This window comes from Hoplias malabaricus, chromosome 10 (genome assembly GCF_029633855.1).
Source record: "Hoplias malabaricus isolate fHopMal1 chromosome 10, fHopMal1.hap1, whole genome shotgun sequence".
Classification (NCBI taxonomy): Eukaryota; Metazoa; Chordata; class Actinopteri; order Characiformes; family Erythrinidae; genus Hoplias; species Hoplias malabaricus.
In genome coordinates, this window is record NC_089809.1 from 39895103 (window position 1) to 39916338 (window position 21236).

A 21236-nucleotide genomic window follows, 5' to 3' on the forward strand; every position below is an offset into this window, starting at 1 on the left:
GTTATAAAAATAACCCAGCATTTTTTAGAGTGTACTACTAACTATTATTGTTAATAATTGCTTGCATTAGCTCTCTCGCTGACTCATTCATAGTGAAACACTCCCTGCATATGTATTAAAAGTACAAGATGGTGTAAGAGTTCAATAACTCAATAGTCTCAGGAGATTTGGTAGTTTCAATTTAAATATTCTCACTAGAATATTGAAAGTAGTCAGAATACTCTAAAGTTTCAGTCCATACTAAAGCTTGATTTAATCTTCTCAGTAGGGATGTAATGATACACTGCCTACTATGCGATTCACAATGCTGGGATTTCCTCCCGATGTTTGTTTAATTTATTTTGGTGAAGAAAAATTAATTAATTATAACCAAGACAAATTATAACCATGTTTCCTTTTATTTCTCTTCAAATAAAAACAAAGTACTGTATTTGTGCAAATCTTATTTCATTTAATTGCTATAAACAGTGCTGTGCATTTCCCCTTTTATGTAAAAGCAAATGGAAAATTTTAAACAAATCCCACATCATATAAATAAGTGAATAACACAAATAAAGATAATCTCCTCAAATAAATAAATTAATGGTTTGCCTGTGCTCCTTCCAGTCCTGCAATTAACGTGTGTTTTTTTTTTTTAAAGTAATTGTAGTGTATATCTCTGCAAAAGCAGAGATCCCTTGATGCTAACTGCCCCGAGCTGTTGAATAAAACCCTTTCACTAGGGACAGAAGTGGCAGGTATGGAAAGGTGTGCTTTTGCTAGAGGTGAAAGCAGTGGATACTACTGAGGGTCTTAACCCCTTATAATTTTGTTTTATTGTAAATTGATGGCATTACAGTCTGGCTGAAGTGCAGGAGTGAAGGAATGTAATATTTCAGCTCCAGTTTCTGACCAACACCCGTTTTCAACTATGGGAAATGGTGTCATAACTTCAATCATTAATTAATTGTCCAATTTATCCAGTTCAGGGTCGTGGTGGCTCTTGCACTCGTTTGGTGAGCAGTTGTGTAAACGCGATTTCCACTCAGGCGGGGGTGACTGGAGCTTTTCATTGTGGTGCCGGTGTACATGCTGTATCATGTTAGTTGCACTATTTGTGAAGTTCTTTTCCATTTTCTGTCTTGAGGAAGACTAAATGCTGCCAATCCTCTTTATTATTTGAAGGATGAGGGTGCCACCTTTGAATTTTCACCCTTGACTACATTTTTCTATTTTTTTATTTAAATTTGGCAGGAAGAACCCAAATCTGTCAACCCTGGTAATCATGTCGAACAGGCGAGGTGGATAGCACCAGTGCCCTCTGCTCTTTAAAATGAATATCAATTAATTTTACATTAATTGAATCGTTCAGAACCTTATTAGAATCTTAGGCATATTTGCATTAATTATTAACTGTCTTGTGGTGCATCATTACATCCCTATTTCTCAGACTAAATCTAATATTCTCAAGGTTCATTCAGTATTCTCAGTCACGTTCTCTTACATGTCAAGTGTAGCAGAAGCATACTAGGTTTTGCTACGTGTTTAACTTCTCTGATTAAACCATATTAGCGTGGGTTTGCTGTAGCTGCAATGTTTGTAATTACTCAGGAGTAAACTGAGCTTTTCTTCTCAAACGGCTCAGTGCTGAGCGTTTTGCACTTGTTGAAACAAGCTGGAAATGACTCTTTCAGGGCCTTAATGAATAATGTCCTGAACTTCTGGCCCACAAAGGCGTAGATGATGGGGTTGAGGCAGCAGTGGCTGAAGGCGATGGTCTCCACCCACGGCATGGACAGGCCCAGGTTTTGCTGCCATACACAACTTTGAAAGTGCCCTGTGTGATGAAGGAGGTACAGGAATGTGACCACGTTGTAGGGCGTCCAGAAGACAAAGAAAACAATAACCAAGACCAGGACGAGCCTGATGGATTTGTGCTTCTTTTGAGACTTCATGTGGTGCAAGGTGTAGATGATCTGAGAGTAGCAGAACACCATGATTAGAAGTGGGATGATCAAGCCAAGGATGTTCAGCTCTATGTAGCTGAACTGCCTCCAATAGGTTTGATCAGGATATTCTGGTTTGCATGTCGATCCATTCTTTGACTGGGAGAATATCATGGTTGGCAGGGAAGCCATCAGACTGAGTAGCCACATAAAACAGGCCAGGGCCACATTGGCTGAGTGTTGCCTGGAAATTAGCGAGGCGAGGGCATGGACAATGACAACATAACGATCCACCGTCATCAGGATCATGAAAAAGATACTGCCGTAGAAGCCCAGCATGTAGAACGCTGTCACAGCCTTGCACATGAAGTTTCCAATGGTCCACTGGTTCATGGCGGCATAGTGGGCCAAGAAGGGCAGAGAGATGAGAAACAGCAGGTCAGCCATCGCCAGGTTCAAGAGGCACATGTCGGCCATATTTGATTTCTGGCGATATTTGATGAGGACATATGCCACCAGGCCATTGCCAATGAATCCCACTATGAAGACCATGCTGTAGAGAGTGGGGAGAAAAACTTGGCCGAAGTCCTTTACATGGCTGTTGTTGCAGGGTGGGGCTGGATCTCCTTCGTAACTATAGTATTCGGCAAAGTCTGTTTAAAAAAAGAAAGAAAAAAAAAACAGTGATTTTAATAAATTGGAATGTAAGGACACAGCATGCTAGATCTTCATTAAACAAATCACTTTCACTGACCATGAAACATTTAGAAGAAGTTAGTTTTACAATTTAAAAGTATTAAAAATTCAAAGTAACACCAATCTATACAAATCTTACTCTCTGCATCTGATAGCTATAACACACATGACAGCTGTGATCAGCTGTAATTTAAAGCATTCTTTCTTGATTTTAAAATGTTTTTTTTTTTTTTTATTTATGTATATTTTTAATAGAATAATATGATTGACAAAGTTGTTTTTGGCTGCATCCACTGCAAATATTTTGACTGTCAAAATATTCTGACTTTATTCTTAAAATATTGTCACTTTAGCAACAGATACATTTTGCAACTGTATATAATATTCCAACTTAATTGGACAAAGCTATTGTCAGTCAGCCACTTTTAACTCACCATGTGCAAGTTCAGTTCTGTGCATGTTTCCATGACACGGTTGACAGTAAAAGTAAATGAAATATTTCATGGTGTAATTTATGAATTTGCATTTGGTCAATTTTTTGGGTTTAAAAATTCAAGTCTTAAAGGAGCAATGTGTAATACTGACACCAAGCATTTAAAATCGACACTATAATAAGGTTTCAAAACAGCGAGAGAGCGAGTTTGCCTCCTCCTCACTAGAGGTGAAGCAGGACCAGATCTGAGAAAAAATGAACAAACAAGCAAGAGACAAGTTTTTAACAACTATGGCCCATAATAGCTAAGAAGAATGTCATAATCAACATATTTACACAGAAAAGAGTTCATTTCACTAAAATATCAACCTACGCAAGAAAAAGACAAAACGAACGAGCGAGAGAATCCCTGCATTTACAGTCCTTTACTGTCCAAAGCCACATTAAATATTTCGACTAGACAAGGCTTGTGTTAGCAATTTTCCCTTCCACCGTGAATGTCGTTTAGGAGGAAGATCTTTGCTTGTTCGCAGTCAAACATTTCGGTCCACCTTACGTGTTTGTTAGACTCTTTTAGCCCTTAATCGCCAGCTCCTTAAGAGCTAAAGTTAGCACTATAGCTTTTAAAACTTTTTGAAGAAATTGTTATTTCACTTTATCCATTTAATAAATGCAAACGAATTGTATGTGATGTCACTAAACATTTACCTACGTGAAAGGCAAAAATGGAAAGAGCTGCTGCCAGTTTCCCAGAATTTACATTTTTCTCCATTTTTCTCTGTAAACCACTTTAAAATTTTGGACTAGACAAGGCTGGTGTTCCCTGCAATCATGAATGTCATTTTAGGACATAATTTTCATATTCAAGCATTACACTTAAGGTACATTAAAGTGTCTTATTTGTGGTATTCTCCAACTTCTTATTGAATACTCATTTCCACCTTAAACAACTACACGAAGCTAAAGCTAGCATTAGGATTCATAATCAAAACTTGTTTTGAAACACATTTCCCATTTAAAACACACCACTATTGTTCACTACTAAACACACCACTAAACTCACTACTAGTGAAACTATTATATTTGCTGGGTACAATCAAGCTTGATTTCTGTTCCACATTAAATAGGTGAATATGCTTTTCAAACATAATTCTCACTCCTTAATTTGTTTAAAACACACACACACCACAAAGAAACACACATGAATCTACATACATTTAAAAAAAATGGTATTTATGATTTTCAATCATCTCGTTATTCACCTTCGTATAAAATACACAAAACACAGTCCAATCACTTTTCAAACATCACTATGCCTCACTTTCTTTATATAAAACACACATACTATGGCCTTTACTCCTTTTAATCTATACATAGGCATCTGTACTTTTATATTTTTTCAGCTCTGACTTTGTTCTGTAGCACTCCTGCTTCTAAACTCCACTTTCAAACACAGGGCCAATATTTCCTCTCATTTTACTCCGTGCCTGGTCAGGGGGCTCTTTGGGTCTTGTAAAATATAACATTAACTCTGTTCTCTTGGTAATTCATGGATGTGAGATACTGTTTTAGACCTGGCAGGTGTGGGTTTGGGCTGTAATGTGATTGGACGGAGGGTGGGATCATAGGAGCTCTGCAGTAGACTGGGCACTTCTCAGAAAGAATATACTACTTCAGCAGTGTTTTAGCTGTGGCTGTTTTTTAATCTATGATCGCACACCCTAGACATTTTATGACCAAGTACAGTAAATATCTTAGATTGCTACTGTAAAATTCAGATTTAGGCCAGAGGTAAACCATCCGGGTTTCGCAGGAAAAGTAAAGTTCTGCAGAAGGATGGATCACAGTTTGTCACAGATCACATCTCTGTTTGTGCCTTTTGACCAGTTATACATCAGTCTTAGTTTAACTTTACACCAAATCATGTAAATCGTTTTTCTAAGTATTTCATATAAATTGACTGGATTTACATTAAATACAACTGTTTTATCAATTCATTGTTTAATTTGAAAAGCAAGTATTTCTATATAAATTGTCTGGCTCCCCTGTGCCCTGCTCTTTTCATCAACTCTTTATTATTGTGGTAATTAAAATATAAATGTGTTTGCGTTAATCAAAATTAAAAACATCACAGTTAAAATATCAGTTCCTATGGAAGACCTTTGTGCTTTAAACATGTTGAACTTTGTGTGAACGCATATAGAATTTTCAACACAGATATTCAGTGTGTAAATATAAAATATTTGATGGCAATAAAAACCTTTATTTTTTTTAAGGTCTCTGCCAATCGAAGGTCTCAAATCCCTAGCTGCACATTCATAATTATATTTATTTATTTTTGCTGTCCAAAGAAAACCATAAATCCTCTTTTACGGATAAATTAAAAAGTTTATATCATTTGTAAACAGCAGGTGTGTCAGGGTGGTGTGATGAGTAGATTCAGGGAGGCGGACACACTCGCTATAACACGGAAGGTTTAATAAAGAGAAATAACAAAACAAACGAACCAGACGAGAAACACGAAATAACATTAACGAGCAGGAACGAGAAAACACAAACGAGAAACACTACGAAGAAACGTGAGCGTGAAACAAACACAACGAACCCATGAAACAAACAAAGCGAGAAAATCAAAATGACCGATAACAGGAAGTGAGGAAAGAGGGCTTAAATACATGAACAAACTAGACACACCTGACACGGATAACGAGAGACAATGACAAAAGAGGCGGAGGTTAAAGTGAAACGAGGGCGGAGCTAGGAATGACAACAAACAGACAGAGCCACATGGAAGAGGAAAACAAAGCAGACAGTGTCAAGATGTGACAGACGCCCCCCCCAAGACGCGCAACTCCCGGAGCGCGAAAAACGAGACTCTCCAGTAGCTGGCGCAGGAGGGGGCCAGAAGAAACAAGACAAACTAGAAAAGACTCAGAATGGAAAAAGGGAACAAGGAACTAGACTTTAAATGGACATCGGACAGAAGTAGAAAGAGGAGACGGAACTCGTGATAAGACAGGGTGCTGGAACTTAGGTTGGAAACTGAAAGGGGACTGAGACAGAACAGGACTAAAAGGGAATTGGACATGAGACTGGACAGATGGCTTAACAGGGTACTGGACTGGACTTGGCAGGGGTACAGGAACCATGACATTTACAGGGATAGAGACGAACACAGTGACAGGGACTGGAAGTGAAAGAAAAGCAGACAAAGGCACAGGGACAAGGACAGAAACGGGAACCAGAACAGGGACAGAGAAAGGGACAAAAACAACTGGGTGGTACCCAGGACTGGCATGTGTCTGTGGGACTGTCCAAGGTGCCAGCCTGGGTACAGTTCTGGGGATTGGCCTCGAAGTCCTTGGCGCCGGAGCCACAGTCACAGGCTTAGTAACGGCCGGAGCCACAGTCACTGGCTTAGTAACGGCCGGAGCCACAGTCACTGGCTTAGTAACGGCCGGAGCCACAGTCTCATGGGCAGAAACGGCCGGAGCCACAGTCTCATGGGCAGAAACGGCCGTAACCAAAGTCACAGGAGTAGAAACGGCTGAAGCCACAGTCATGGAGATAGGAGTGGCTGAGGGAGCCTTACTCACGGAGACTGGAGACCCTGCGACGACATCCACGGAGGCAGTCGGAACTGCGACGACGTCATCCACGGAGGCAGACGGAACTGCGACGACGTCATCCACGGAGGCAGACGGAACTGCGACGACGTCATCCACGGAGGCAGACGGAACTGCGACGACGTCATCCACGGAGGCAGACGGAACTGCGACGACGTCATCCACGGAGGGAGAAGGATGTGCGACGTCATCCAAGGAGTCAGGAGGATGTGCGACGACGTCCACGGAGGCAGAGGAATCTGCGACGTCGTCCATGGAAACAGAAGAACGTGCGACGACGTCCACAGAGGCAGAAGAATCTGCGCCGTCGTCCACGGAGACTGGAGAATGTGCGACGACGTCCACGGAGGCAGAAGAATCTGCGCCGTCGTCCACGGAGACTGGAGAACGTGCGACGACGTCCACGGAGGCAGAAGAATCTGCGCCGTCGTCCACGGAGACTGGAGAACCTGCGACGACGTCCACGGAGGCAGAGGAATCTGCGACGTCGTCCACGGAGACATGAGAGGCGGGCGTCGCTCTCATGAAGACAGGAGAGGCGCGCGCCGCCTTCAAGGAGAGCTCCAGGCGTGCCATGAGGCCTGTAAGCTTCTCCTGGATGTCAGGAGTGAGCGCAGAGCGGTGATTAGGAACTGGGGTCCTAGCGACGACGTCCACGGAGGCAGAAGAATCTGCGACGTCGTCCATGGAGACAGGCGCGGCCGGAAGCGTTGCGCTCACGGAGACAGGCGCGGCCGGAGGTGCCGCGCTCACGAAGACAGGTGCGGCCGGAGGTGCCGCTCTTACAGGAACCGGAGCGGCTGGAGGAGTCGCGCTTAGGGAAACTGGAGCAGCCGTTGGCGCCGTGCTCTCGGAAACTGGAGCTGAGGCGTCCAACGAGGCAGGTGCTCGTGCTGCTCGCCGAGCACGAGTTGAGTATTTAGCGGGTTTGGGCGCACTCTCGAGGGACTTCTCTGACCGTAGATCCCCCGGAGATGCGCCTCTGTTAGCCTCATTTCCCATGTCCTGTGATCTGAGGCTAACAGCCCTTGTATATAACGCCCCCCCAAAAATCTCTCCGGACCTGAGGGGGTCATTCTCTGGAGCTGGATTTTCAGCCTGCTTTCTCCTCCGGCTCCGTCGATTCCGGCTGGAGGAATCACTCGATTCCTGAATCGAGTCTTCTGTTCGGGAGAAATGAACCGCACCGGAGCTGAGCTGCAGCCGTTGACTCCACTCCGCGGCCGCTCTTAAAGCCTCCTCCACGGGATCTTTGCGGAACGGAGTCCGGCGAATTACACCTCTCCTAAAGGGGTAGTCCGTGCTAGCTGTGTCCATTTTTAGATCGGTCATTCTGTCAGGGTGGTGTGATGAGTAGATTCAGGGAGGCGGACACACTCGCTATAACACGGAAGGTTTAATAAAGAGAAATAACAAAACAAACGAACCAGACGAGAAACACGAAATAACATTAACGAGCAGGAACGAGAAAACACAAACGAGAAACACTACGAAGAAACGTGAGCGTGAAACAAACACAACGAACCCATGAAACAAACAAAGCGAGAAAATCAAAATGACCGATAACAGGAAGTGAGGAAAGAGGGCTTAAATACATGAACAAACTAGACACACCTGACACGGATAACGAGAGACAATGACAAAAGAGGCGGAGGTTAAAGTGAAACGAGGGCGGAGCTAGGAATGACAACAAACAGACAGAGCCACATGGAAGAGGAAAACAAAGCAGACAGTGTCAAGATGTGACAAGGTGTCCTTCACATTGTATATTGTACATTGGACTGTAATAAATAAACTATAAATCTGTTATCACATGCTCATTTTTTGTGTTACACCAATTTTTTACACCTTACCACACAGAAGCTCTTTTAGGCCCATAATCAGTTTTCCCGTGTAAATGTCTTTTCAGTGCAAAGTTTTATAAAAATAAAGAAAATGCTTAAGTTTGTTTCTTATTAACCTGGAGTTGTGATATAAAAAGTGACCCATAGCCCTTTCCACTAACATGGGACTGGTTCATGTCCAGTTCTCACACAATTTTAAACAATTTGTCGCATTTCCACCAACATAAATAGGTTCTGGAATCCGAAAGGATACAATGGGTGTGAGTTTGTCAAACTAAAGGATTTCAAGAGAAAGACCAGTTGACCACCTTCTGATTTGGAAAAAAACAAACAAAGAAAATTAAAAAGAGGAATTGAAAGTGCTTCGTCTGAGGTTTTATTATTTTTTTTTCTTGACTGTGGTTGGGGCAGGGCCCATTCATTTCTGCTCTGCTCTTTTACAATCTCAGCGTGACAATTCTGGCACCAACACTTCCACACGTCATGTCTCACTCTGATTTCACCATGCTGGTGAACAGTGGATAAACGGTCCCACCCTGACTCTGACCTGTTTATATGTGGCTCTGCTATGGTTAAATCAAGCAAAACACTGACACAGCTGCCTTTCCCATCAACATTGGAGCAGATGTGTGTGTGTGTGTATGTGTGTGTCTCTGGATAGCACCCCGACTCCAAAATCTTGTACAAACCAGTTCAAAACCAGAGTTTGGAATGTGTGAAGGAATAGTTTTATCTTAGAGATTGTTGATAAACAAATAAATCACTATTCTGTCCTCTGTATCTTAAATGAATGGTGATGACAGAGCTGTGGAATATACTGTGAACTGTATATTGCAAACCTCCAGTGTATTATTTCTTAAATGCCTGTAAAAAGATCATAGCCTCTTAGTTCATAACAATCTACAAAACTGAAAACATTTTACTGAAATTACGCAGAAGCCATCATTATATTTAAGAACTAATCCCCAGGTTGAATAACCCAGGACCCTGTACCAACTCTGCAGTTTGTAAAACAATTTGAAACACTGTAGACTCTGCACTGTAGTGAGTGCATTCAAACTAGTAGCAGTAGTATAATTGTTTCCAGATAATGAAAAAGACACATCCTACCGTCACTGTTGTTTTCTATGGAAGCATTCATGTTGTATTAGTCCAAGAACTGAAGTGACACACTGTGTAGCTGCTGTATATCAAGTGGTGGAGCTTCAGTTTCCTGAGGCGGGCTTTAAAGGCACTGAAAAAAAACTCTGCAAAAATGATTTGATCTTATCTAAATTTGTCAGTCTGAAGGAAACAGTGCATCAATGTATTGAGATGTACTGTCCTCACTCCAGGATTTTAATTTTCTTATTTTAAAATAAACAATTCATGGAAAAGGCCAGATATCCACCGGTGCCGTTTGGAAAGTAAATGTAATTTAACTTTTAAAAATTCCCCACAGAACCTTAAAACCATTGCTGCATCTTTAAGGTTGCATCTCCAGTGTGCAACTTGTAGAAGAAAAAAGTCTGCCTGTACAATGCAGTTTTTTCTGACTGTGTGTGCTTTAAAATGTGTGACAGTCCTAAAATATTAATGACAAATTGTTTGTATATGTACAGGGTGGGCCATTTATATGGATACACCTTAATAAAATGGGAATGGTTGGTGATATTAACTTCCTGTTTGTGGCACATTAGTATATGGGAGGGGGGAAAGTTTTCAAGATGGGTGGTGACTATTTTGAAGTCAGACATTTTGGATCCAACTCTTGTTTTTTCAATTGGGAAGAGAGTCATGTGACACATCAAACCTATTGGGAATCTCACAAGAAAAACGATGGTGTACTTGGTTTTAACATATTAATTGTGTTGGATTGTCAATGCAACCCTCTTCTCCCACTATTCACACACTGATAGCAACACCACAGGAGAAATGCTACCACAGGTGTCCAGTAGCCGTAGTTTCAGGTGCTGCTCATCTCGTATCTTCACAGCATAGACAATTGCCTTCAGATTACCCCAAAGATAAAAGTCTAAGGGGGTCATATCAGGAGACCTTGGGGCAATTCAACTGGCCCACGATGACCAATCCGCTTGGACCTGGCACCCATAACGTGGTGGTGCACCATCTTGCTGGAAAAACTCTGGGTATGTGCTAGCTTCAGTGAATAAAGAGGAAAACACATCACCATGTAGCAATATCCAGTGGCCTTGAGGTTTCCATTGATGAAGAATGGCCCCACTATCTTTGTGCCCTATATACCACACCATACCATCAAGATGTGCACATGACCCTCTTCCCATTGAAAAAACAAAAGTTGGATCCAAAATGGTCACCACCCATCTTGAAAACTTTCCCCCCTCCCATATACTAATGTGCCACAAACAGGAAGTTAATATCACCAACCATTCCCATTTTATTAAGGTGTATCCATATAAATCGCCCACCCTGTACTGAGGATGCAGTAGATGAAGCATTCGAAAGGAAGAAGCTGAAGTGTGTGGACTTGGTTGCTAAAGAGAGGGAACCTTGTTGGCAGGCACATGTAAGATCGGTGGAGATAAGTGTTAGGGGATTTGTATCCAAGTCGGCCAAATCCCTGCTTGTGCAGTTCGGCATCAGTGGCCGGAAACTAAAGGCAGCTGTAAAGGAGTTATCAGATACAGCTGAAAGGGCTAGTCAGTGGTTGTGGATAAGGACAACACAGACCAGTTGATGAAATGAACTGTAGAGGTGCTATTGTGGTTGTTGGTGATGTTGCATGTAAAGATCACATAGAACTGGTGGCACTGCACTGAGCATGCATTAACAGTGCCACTGGGGCTAGGGACAGCCTTAGTCACCAGGGAGGCATGTGTGGATTTACATTTGTTGATACTTAAGGGTAAGGTAGGACTGTAAAACTACATTTTTTTCCCATCAAAGTTCTAAAGTGCTATACTGTATGTCAAGGAAATATAATTTATTTTTTGGATTCTTAATTTCATTGCACTCCTGTGAGATTATTTGAAAAAACGTTTTTTTATATTATAAACCTAATTTACAACTACAATTGCATACATTATAAACTACACATTTTGAGAACAATCAAATTAGTGTCAGCTAATCTGCACCATTTGTTTTTTTCAGTGAGAAAATGACCAAAACTACAGGAAATACAGAATCTTTACATAAACAAGCTAATGAAACCAGTTAATAAAATAACTTAATGTAATTATATTTAAATATATATTTAAATTGTGTTTTCATGAGCATTTCATTTCTAATAAAAGTCAATGATACAGGTGATTGAAGAGAGATCAAACAAGCATTAATAGAGGGAGATAGAGGTAGCAATTTTTAATAGTGATAATACTAGTACAAACAAAATTTTAACTTGTAAGAATTAAAAATGTATTTATTAATTAAAAAGTCCCATTAAATGGAGTTCTTAGTATTATGTGAAACATAAATTAAAGCTAAAACAGTTTGCCATAAATGTTAGAGGATGGAAATTCAATTAAATCAATGAAGACATACAACTCCTCAAAATTACATTGATTTATCTTCCTGGCATTGTGACTAATCAGAATTTATTTCTTTGGAAGGACTGCTTCTCAATCTCACACATCCCCCACTTACTGCGGGGGATGTGTCCTCTCGCAAAATTGGAAATGAGAAACAAGAGCAAAGAGAAACTCGGCAAGCCTAGTTTAGCCGAACCGCCATTAATCATATAGCCATTGCTACAGAGGTTTTCCTGGTATTTTAAAAACAGGAAATGCCCAAAATACATACCCTTTTCATTGGAATGTCTGGAGAAGCGTTGGTGCATTGTATCAGTGTCTTTGTTTACATGTATTTTTTATTCTGTGATTATGTTGTACAGAAAATATGGAGGGCAGGTAATAAATGCAGGAATGTAAAAAAAGAACGCTCCTGAATCCTCATGAAAAAGCTGATTTACAGTAATTCCATTAAAACAGGGAAACTTGTATATTATACTCCTTCATTACACACAGACTGATATATTTCAAGTGTTTATTTTTTTAATTTGATGATTATAACTGACAACTCATGAAAACCCCAAATTAAGTATCTCAGAAAATTAGAATATTACTTAAGACCAATACAAAAAAAAAGGATTTTTAGAAACGCTGGACAGCTGAAATTAGGAACATGAAAAGTATGAGCATGTATAGCACTCAATACTTAGTTGGGGCTCCTTTTGCCTGAATTACTGCAGCAATGCGGCGCGGCGTGGAGTCGATCAGTCTGTGGCACTACTCGGGTGTTATGAGAGCCCAGGTTGCTCTGATAGTGGCCTTCAGCTCTTCTGCATAGTTGGGTCTAGCGTATTGCATCTTCCTCTTCACAATACCCCATAGATTTTCTATGGGGTTAAGGTCAGGCGAGTTTCCTGGCCAATTAAGAACAGGGATACCATGGTCATTAAACCAGGTACTGGTAGCTTTAGCACTGTGCAGGTGCCAAGTCCTGTTGGAAAATGGAATCTGTATCTCCATAAAGTTGGTCAACTGCAGGAAGCATGAAGTGCTCTAAAATTTCCTGGTAGATGGCTGCTTTGACCTTGGACCTCAGAAAACACAGTGGACCAACACCAGCAGATGACATGGCACCCCATACCATCACTGACAGTGGAAACTTTACAGTGGACCTTAAGCAATGTAGATTCTGTGCCTCTCCTCTCTTCCTTCAGACTCTGGGACCCTGATTTCCAAAGGAAATGCAAAATTTATTTTCATCAGAGAACATCACTGTGTAGTACTCAGCAGCAGTCCATTCATTTTGGATGCGAGACGCTTCTGACGCTGTCTCTTGTTCAAGAGTGGCTTGACACAAGTCATGCGACAGCTGAAACCCATGTCTTGCATATGTCTGTGCATGGTGGTTCTTGAAGCACTGACTCCAGCTGCAGTCTAGACTTTGTGAATCTCCCCCACATTTTTGAATGGGTTTTGTTTCACAATCGTCTCTGGTGCGGTTATCGCTTGTACACTTTTTTTCTACCACATCTTTTCCTTCCCTTTGCTGCTCCATAGAGTGAGTTGTTAAAGAAGCAGTCAGTGAAGTGAACAGAATTATTTATTAAATGTATCTACACAACATGACGACTAAACTCATCAGTGAATGCGCCTGAGTGTGATGCATCTGGCATTAGTTTATTGTACTGAGTCTGAGTCGTAACGTGATGGAGCCTTGTGGGCACACTGGAGTTCTGGATCGATCATTTTGTGATCATTAATTGTACCCTGTGAAACATGGCATCTTCTGAATAAACGGGTTCTAGCACTGATTCAAGATTTAAATACTATTTGGTCCTGATGTGGCGGAGGACTGAGTATTTATTCCTGTGGCTTAGTGGTTAGCACGTTTGCCTCTCAGTGCTGGGATCTTGGGTTCAAGTCCCATCTGGGTTGAGTTTCCATGTTCTCCCCGTGTCTGCGTAGGTTTCCTCCGGGGTCTCCGGTTTCCTCCCACAGTCCAAAAACATGGAGGGTATGTGAATTGGCTTCTCTAATAAATGTCCTGGTGTGTGAGTGAATGAATGTCTGTTTGTGTGAGTGAATGTGTGTGTGCCCAGATATGGATTGGCGCTCTCTCCTGGGTGAAATCCTAGTGCCCGATGCAGTCCTCCAAGTGGATGGTCATTCCTGGTTAAGAGTACGCTGTGCGGGTTTGGCTGCCACTTCTTGCCAGTGTGTGTGTGTGTGTGGATAGAGTTTTCTGAGCAGTGTGGCTTGTATAGCGTCCTTGGGTGTCTAGAAAGGCGCTATATGAGAGTAACAATAGATAGATAGACTTCAGCAACACACCTCAATTACACTGTGGTTTTGTCTGCACTTGGGTCACCAAGACCCAATGGTTATAAGAGGGATGGTACCCACTAAAAATGGGGTTATAAAGAAATACCTTTTAATTATAGTCCAAATACGTCACCTGAGGAATTTCACTTCAAGGAATGAATTAACAGAAAGCAACCCAGTGACCCATTTTCCACAATCACTATTTTATTTTCAGAAGGACTTGATTTTATTTCAGTGGTTCACAAACTCAAACATTGGCTTAAAACACTTAAATACTTAGCTGCAACTATTAAATTAATAAATCAACATTCGTTAAAAAGATCAGTCAGAATTATAGTATACTAAATGACAGTGTGCCATAACTAACTGCCAAAACAATTAATAAAGAAAATAAGACTACTAAATAAGATACTTCAACAAAAGAAAAAATAAAATAAAATAAAGGACAAAACTTCCTGCACACATAAAAGAAAACTAACCAATTATGACAACAACAAAACCAAAATAAACCAATAAATGGAAACAAACAACTTAATACAAAAAGAAAAAACCAAGAAACTAATGTTACCAAAAAAACGCAAATATCGCAAAATAAATTAACTGTGTCTTAGAGACGAAACCAAACAAAGAAATAACAAAAAACAAAAATGAACCAAAAAACAACAATTTAACAGCCACACGAGTGGTACCAATCTAATGGTAAAGCAGCAGCTTAACCAAGACAAGGAGAAAACAGCAGCACCACAGGAAGAGGAGCAGCTAGAGGGACGTTAACCACCTTTAAAACAGAGCTTAATCTGTCTGCATCTAGGAAAGACAATAAGTTAAAATATATCCGTATCCTCCGCCGCAAGGAGCATATAACTAAAACCTGTAAAAACATACCAGCACTATGAGGTGCGACAACTGATGGAGGAGAAGGAGCAGCGGGCAGCATGACGGTTCTAACAAAATATAAACTACAAAGAAGACTTGAAAGACATTCTTAGTAGAGAGGAAACAACATTCGTACCTGGAGTTAAGCTGTGAAGTAGCAAAATAGTAAAGGTGCAAAGCACAGAATGAATGAAGACCTCAGACCACGACACAACACTAACACAGCAATCACTACCAAATAAATACAAAATCAACCCAGTTACTCTACCACTATCAGATTATAGTTTAGCTAATACATGGGTATGGGGTGGGCTTTGACAAATATGCCAAATATTGTATAAAAGAATATTTACATGCAATTCTAAAAACATATGTCATTAATAGAGAACCCTTTATAAGAGAATTTAGAAAACAATATATTGTATATTTTACAAAATAGAACACCTTATGTTTAGTAGGTTAAACACTTCAAGCTTTTCTTCAGTGGTAGAACATTAAAAACAATGAACCTTATGCAGTGCCTCCAAGTAGTTTTCAACCCCCTGTAGATTTTGAAAATTCAACAAGTTGCAACTGAGTTAAAGACTTCAAACTCTGAACCAGAGTAACATTTATTAACAACTGCCAAATATTACAAAATATAAGTTGGGTTAAGGTCAGGAGACTGACTAGGCCACTGCAATACTTTGATCTTTTTCTTGGCCATGTGCTTGTTGGAAGATGAAATGACAACCCATTTTAAGATCCTTGATGGAAGAGTGGAGGATTTTGGCCAAAATCTCCAGGTTGGTTGTGCTATCCATGACCTCAGTCTTGGTCTCATCAGATCAGAGAACCTTAGACCAGAGTCCTCCATGTGATCATGAGCTCATTTAGACTGGCCTTGACATGACGTATTGAAAGTAAAGATACCTTAAGGGCTCGTCTGGAACGAAGACCTTTGCGGTGGAGTATGTTACTTACAGTATTTATTGAAGTACAGTGGGTGAAATAAGTATTGAAAATGTCACCACATTTTCTAAGTAAATATGTTTCTAAAGGTGCTATTGACATGGAATTCAACATGAAGAAAGAGTTTAAAAAGCCATGGAACGGCATGACACCAGCTGAAATGAATAATTAGAAAGCAATCCTGCCACTCTGCAAATTAATATCAGATGGCCTATAAAAAGTATCATTACCAAGGTGCCACACATGAAACATTACATGAGCTCCTTCAAGGCCCATTGACATTACAACATACTGATGACATTGATTACAGGAGAGTTTCTAAACTACTAAACATTCCAGTGAGCAAGGTTGGGGCCATAATCCAGAAGTGGAAAGAACATCATTTCACCATAAACCAGCCTTGACCAGATGCTGCCCGCAAGATTTCAGACAGAGGAGTGAAAAGAGTTATTAGAAGATCTGCCATGAGAAATTCCTGGAGCTCCCTCCTCCTTGTCATTGGGCCTTGACCATTCAGAGAAGTCTGTCCTCGACAAAGGAAGAAACTTTGAAAGGCTGTCCAGACCATGGGAGGTCATCAGTAGTTCCATAAGCATTCTATTTCCAGAGGATCCTCCCAACAGTGGAGACAGGTAGGCCCAACAGGTAGGTTTAGTACTCCTTGACAGCTTTTTGGTGGGCTTGGAATGCTTTTTATTCTTTCCCACGTTGACCATATGAGTGTTGTTCTCTTGGTTGGGGAGGGTCTTTTATAGTCAGAAAACATGGGATAAAGCATCTAAGCAAGCATTGTCCTTTATACCTCAATTACATATTAATACTTCAGGGAACCAAACTCCAGGGAATTCTTGTGGTTTGGGGGATTGAATAACAATTGACAATTGGTAAATTTTGCTAAATTTTTAAAAGTTAATAAACAAGGAAATAACATTTATTTCTTTGCTGCAGTAAATCTCACATGTCCAGGCCCATTTATAGTCAAAATTTCACAATCCCAAGTTAACCCCAAATGTTTAAACCTGCAAAATCTGCTTTGAATACTACTTGGAGGCACTGTAGAAAATATTCCCCATTAGTTTGAAGAAAAATTTAAGCATGACTGATTACCCCTGTATTTTCTCATTTGTAAAGTGCTTCAAATGGCTGCAGTGTACGCAGTAGTATTATATAAAAATACTTGCCTTGTCATGAAACAGGTCTTTAAATGTTCCTGTTCCTGTTTGTCATTTCAGCTATATACACTATGCCCAGTACTCAGTGAATCAAAATAATCTTCCTCCAGGAACAAGGTGCTACATAAAACAACACACCCATGACTAAAGTGCATTTTTTTAAGGAGAACCCCAAGAGCAACCGTTCATTTTATAGTTTACCAAATTATGCTCATTGTAATTAATGGTCAAATAATATTTGTACATTCTTAAACTTTCCTTAATAAAGACAATGGAGAACCATGGTTCTGAACTGGTTCTTCAGACTGATGGAGAATGTGCTGTATGTATATTTATAAGGAGCCATTCTGAAATGTGTTCTATATTAGGGATGGGCCATATTCACATTTTCTTACCATCTGGAAATATGAACACAGTTTACAGTATTACTGCGAAGGGGTGTTGTAGGGGCACTTCTTGGTTCAGCTCAGCGCAGACAAACACCACCCAGTGACATGTGACTTTTGAATGTCTTAGAAAGTGAAGTGTAGTGGTGAGTGCTCTACATGCTCACTGGTGCTAGAAGAACAGAAAAAGGAAAATGATAATTTGTGCTGCAAATATGCGAACCCCCATGCCTATGGTCCTTATTAGAACCATATTGAGTACCATTACTAACTTGGCCTACGTACATTCACCAGTGTATTATCTCCTTGTTTCTCAGAATTGGGGCTCTGAAAAAGCACTATACATCAAAATATTATTATTATTATTATTGTTAAGGATTGCTTGCATTATATTTCTCACTGACTCATAGTGAAACACTGCCTGCATATGTATTAAAAGTACAAGATGGTGTAAGAATTCAATAACTCAATAGTCTCAGGTAATTCGGTAGTTTCAATTTAAATATTCTCACTAGAATATTGAAAGTAGTCAGAAAACTCTAAAGTTTCTGTCCATATTAAAGCTTCATTTAATCTTCTCAGTAGGGATGTAATGATACACTGCCTACTATGCGATGCGATTCATGATGCTGGGATTTTCTCCAAATGTTTGTTTAATTTAAATGTACTTATTTTGGTGAAAAAAAAACAAAAAACAGTTAAACTGAAGACAAATTATAACCAGGTTTCCTTTTATTTCTCTTCAAATTAAAACAAAGTACTGTATTTGTGCGAATCTTATTTCATTTAATTGCTTAGTTTGATATGCAAACAGTGCTGTGCATTTCCCCTTTTGTGTAAAAGCAAAGGGAAAATTTTAAACAAATCCCACATCATATAAATAAGTGAATAACACAAATAAAGATATTCTCCTCAAATAAATAAATTAAGGTTTTGCCTGTGCTCCTTGTCCTGCAATTAACATTTTCTTTTTTTTTTTTTAAGTAATTGTAATGTATATCCCTGCAGAAGCAGAGATCCCTTGATGCTAACTGCCCCGAGCTGTTGAATAAAACCCTTTCACTAGATACAGAGGTGGCAGGTATGGAAAGCTAGAGCTTTTGCTAGAGGTGAAAGCAGTGGATACTACTGAGGGTCTTAACCCTTTATCATTTTGTTTTATTGTAAAGTGATGGCATTACAGTCTGGCTGAAGTGAAGGAATGTAATATTTCAGCTCCGGTTTGCTGACCAACACCCAAAATCCCCCATTTTCAACTATGGGAAATGGCGTCATAACTTCAATCATTAATTAATTGTCCAGTTTATCCAGTTCAGGGTGGCAGTGGCTCTCGCACTCGTTTGGTGAGCCGTTGTGTAAACGTTCTTTTCCATTTTCTGTCTTGAGGAAGACTAAATGCTGCCAAACTTTATAATTTGAAGGATGAGGGTGCCACCTTTGATTTTGCATTTTTTTTTTTTTTTTGTTATCACAATTTGGCAGGAATACCCCAAAACTGTTAAACCTGGTAATGATGTCGAACAGGTGAGGTAGATAGCACCAGTGCCCTCTACTGTTTAAAATGAATATCAATTAATTTTACCGACTATCTGAACCGACTAGAATCGTGGCATATTTGCATTAATTATTAACTGTGTCATGGTGCTTCATTACATATCTATTTCTCAGACTAAATCTAATATTCTTAAGGTTCATTCAGTATTCTAATTTACATTCTCTTACATGTCAAGTGTAGCAGAAGCATACTAGGTTTTGCTATGCATGTTTAACTTTTCTGATTAAACCATATTACTGTGGGCTTGCTGTAGCTGCAGTGTTTGTAATTACTCGGGAGGAAACTGAGTTTTTCTTCTCAGACGGCTCAGTGCTAAGCGTTTTGCACTTGTTGAAGCAAGCTGGAAATGACTCTTTCAGGGCCTTAATGAATAATGTCCTGAACTTCTGGCCAACAAAGGCATAGATGATGGGGTTGAGGCAGCAGTGACTGAAGGCGATGGTCTCCACCCACTGCATGGACAGGTTCAGGTTTTGCTGCCATTCACAACTTTGCAAGTGCCCTGATTGATGAAGGAAGAACAGGAATGTGACCACGTTGTAGGGTGTCCAGAAGACAAAGAAAACTATAACCAAGACCAGGACGAGCCTGATGGATTTGTGCTTCTTTTGAGACTTCATATGGTACAAGGTGTAGATGATCTGAGAGTAGCAGAACACCATGATGAGGAGTGGGAGGATCAAACCGAAGTTTAGCTGTATGTAGCCGAACTTTTTCCAATAGGTTTGTTTGGGATATTCTGGCTTGCATGTCGACTCGTTTGTGGCGTTATTTAACTGGGAGAATATCATATTTGGCAGTGAAGAGATCAGACTGAGTATCCACATAAAACAGGCCAGGGCCACATTAGCTGAGTGTCGTCTGGAAATTAGCGAAATGTGGGAATGGACAATGACAACATAACGATCCACTGTCATCAGGATCATGAAGAAGATACTGCTGTAGAAGCCCAGCATGTAGAACGCTGTCACAGCCTTGCATGTGAAATTTCCAAAGGTCCACTGGTTCAAGGCGGCGTAGTGGGCCCAAAAGGGCAGAGAGATGAGGAACAGCAGATCAGCCATAGCCAGGTTCAAGAGGCACATGTCGGCCATGTTTGATTTCTGGCGATATTTGATGAGGACACACGCCACCAGGCCATTGCCAATGAAGCCCACTATGAAGACCATGCTGTAGAGAGTGGGGAGGAAAACTCTGCCAAAGTCCTTTACATCTCTGTTTTGGCAGGGTGCACCTTCGTTTTCATAACTATTGTAATCACTATACTCTGTTTAAAAAAGAAAAAAAAACAGTGATATTAATAAATTGGAATCTAAGGACACAGGACAAAGGAGAATCCATTTAATCTATACACAGGCATCTGTACTTTTATATTTTTTCAGCGCTGGCTCTGTTCTGTAGCATTGCTGCTTCTAAACTCCACTTTCAGACACAAGGACAATATTTTCTTTCATTTTACTCCATCCCTAGTCAAGGGGCTTTTTGGGTCTGGTAAAATATAACGTTAAATCTGCTCTTTTGGCAGTTTCATGGCTGTGAGACACTGTTTGTAGACCTGGCAGGTGTGGGCTTGGACTGTAATGTGATTGGACAGAGGGCAGAATTACAAGCAGGACTTCGGAGGGTGGGATCATAGGAGCTCCGCGGCAGACTGGGCACTTCTCAAAGAGAATATACTGCTTTAGCAATGCTGTGATAGGCAGCAGTGTTTTAGCTTTGAGTGTTTTTTTTTTAATCTATGATCACACACCCTGGACATTTTATGACCAAGTACAGTAAATATCTTAGATTGCTACTGAAAAATTCAGATTTAGGCCAGAGGTAAACCATCCGGGTTTCGCAGGAAAAGTAAAATTACACAGAAGGATGAATCACAGTGTTTACCTAGACATCTCTGTTTGGGTTTTTTGACCAGTTATACTTCAGTCTTAGTTTAACTTTACACCAAATCATGTAAATCGTTTTTCTTAGTATTTCAGATAA

At 40.3% G+C, this 21236-nt stretch overlaps 2 protein-coding genes across 2 annotated transcripts in view; both read right to left on the reverse strand.

The window, feature by feature from the left end:
* Positions 1-345: 345 nt before the first annotated feature.
* Positions 346-9671, reverse strand: LOC136708610 (C-C chemokine receptor type 5-like). Its single transcript, XM_066683264.1, has 2 exons — positions 9635-9671; positions 346-2578 (listed from the first exon to the last, which is right to left on the reverse strand). The coding sequence occupies exons 1-2, from the start codon at positions 9663-9665 to the stop codon at positions 1587-1589; spliced, it is 1023 nt and encodes a 340-aa protein (XP_066539361.1). The 5' UTR covers positions 9666-9671; the 3' UTR covers positions 346-1586.
* Positions 9672-18498: 8827 nt separating this feature from the next.
* Positions 18499-21236, reverse strand: part of LOC136708954 (C-C chemokine receptor type 5-like) — a 4385-nt gene continuing 1647 nt past the window's right edge. The window contains exon 2 of the mRNA XM_066683880.1: positions 18499-20520. Within this exon, the coding sequence (XP_066539977.1) occupies positions 19487-20520 (1034 nt within the window). The 3' untranslated portion in view covers positions 18499-19486. The remainder of the gene's footprint in view (positions 20521-21236) is intronic.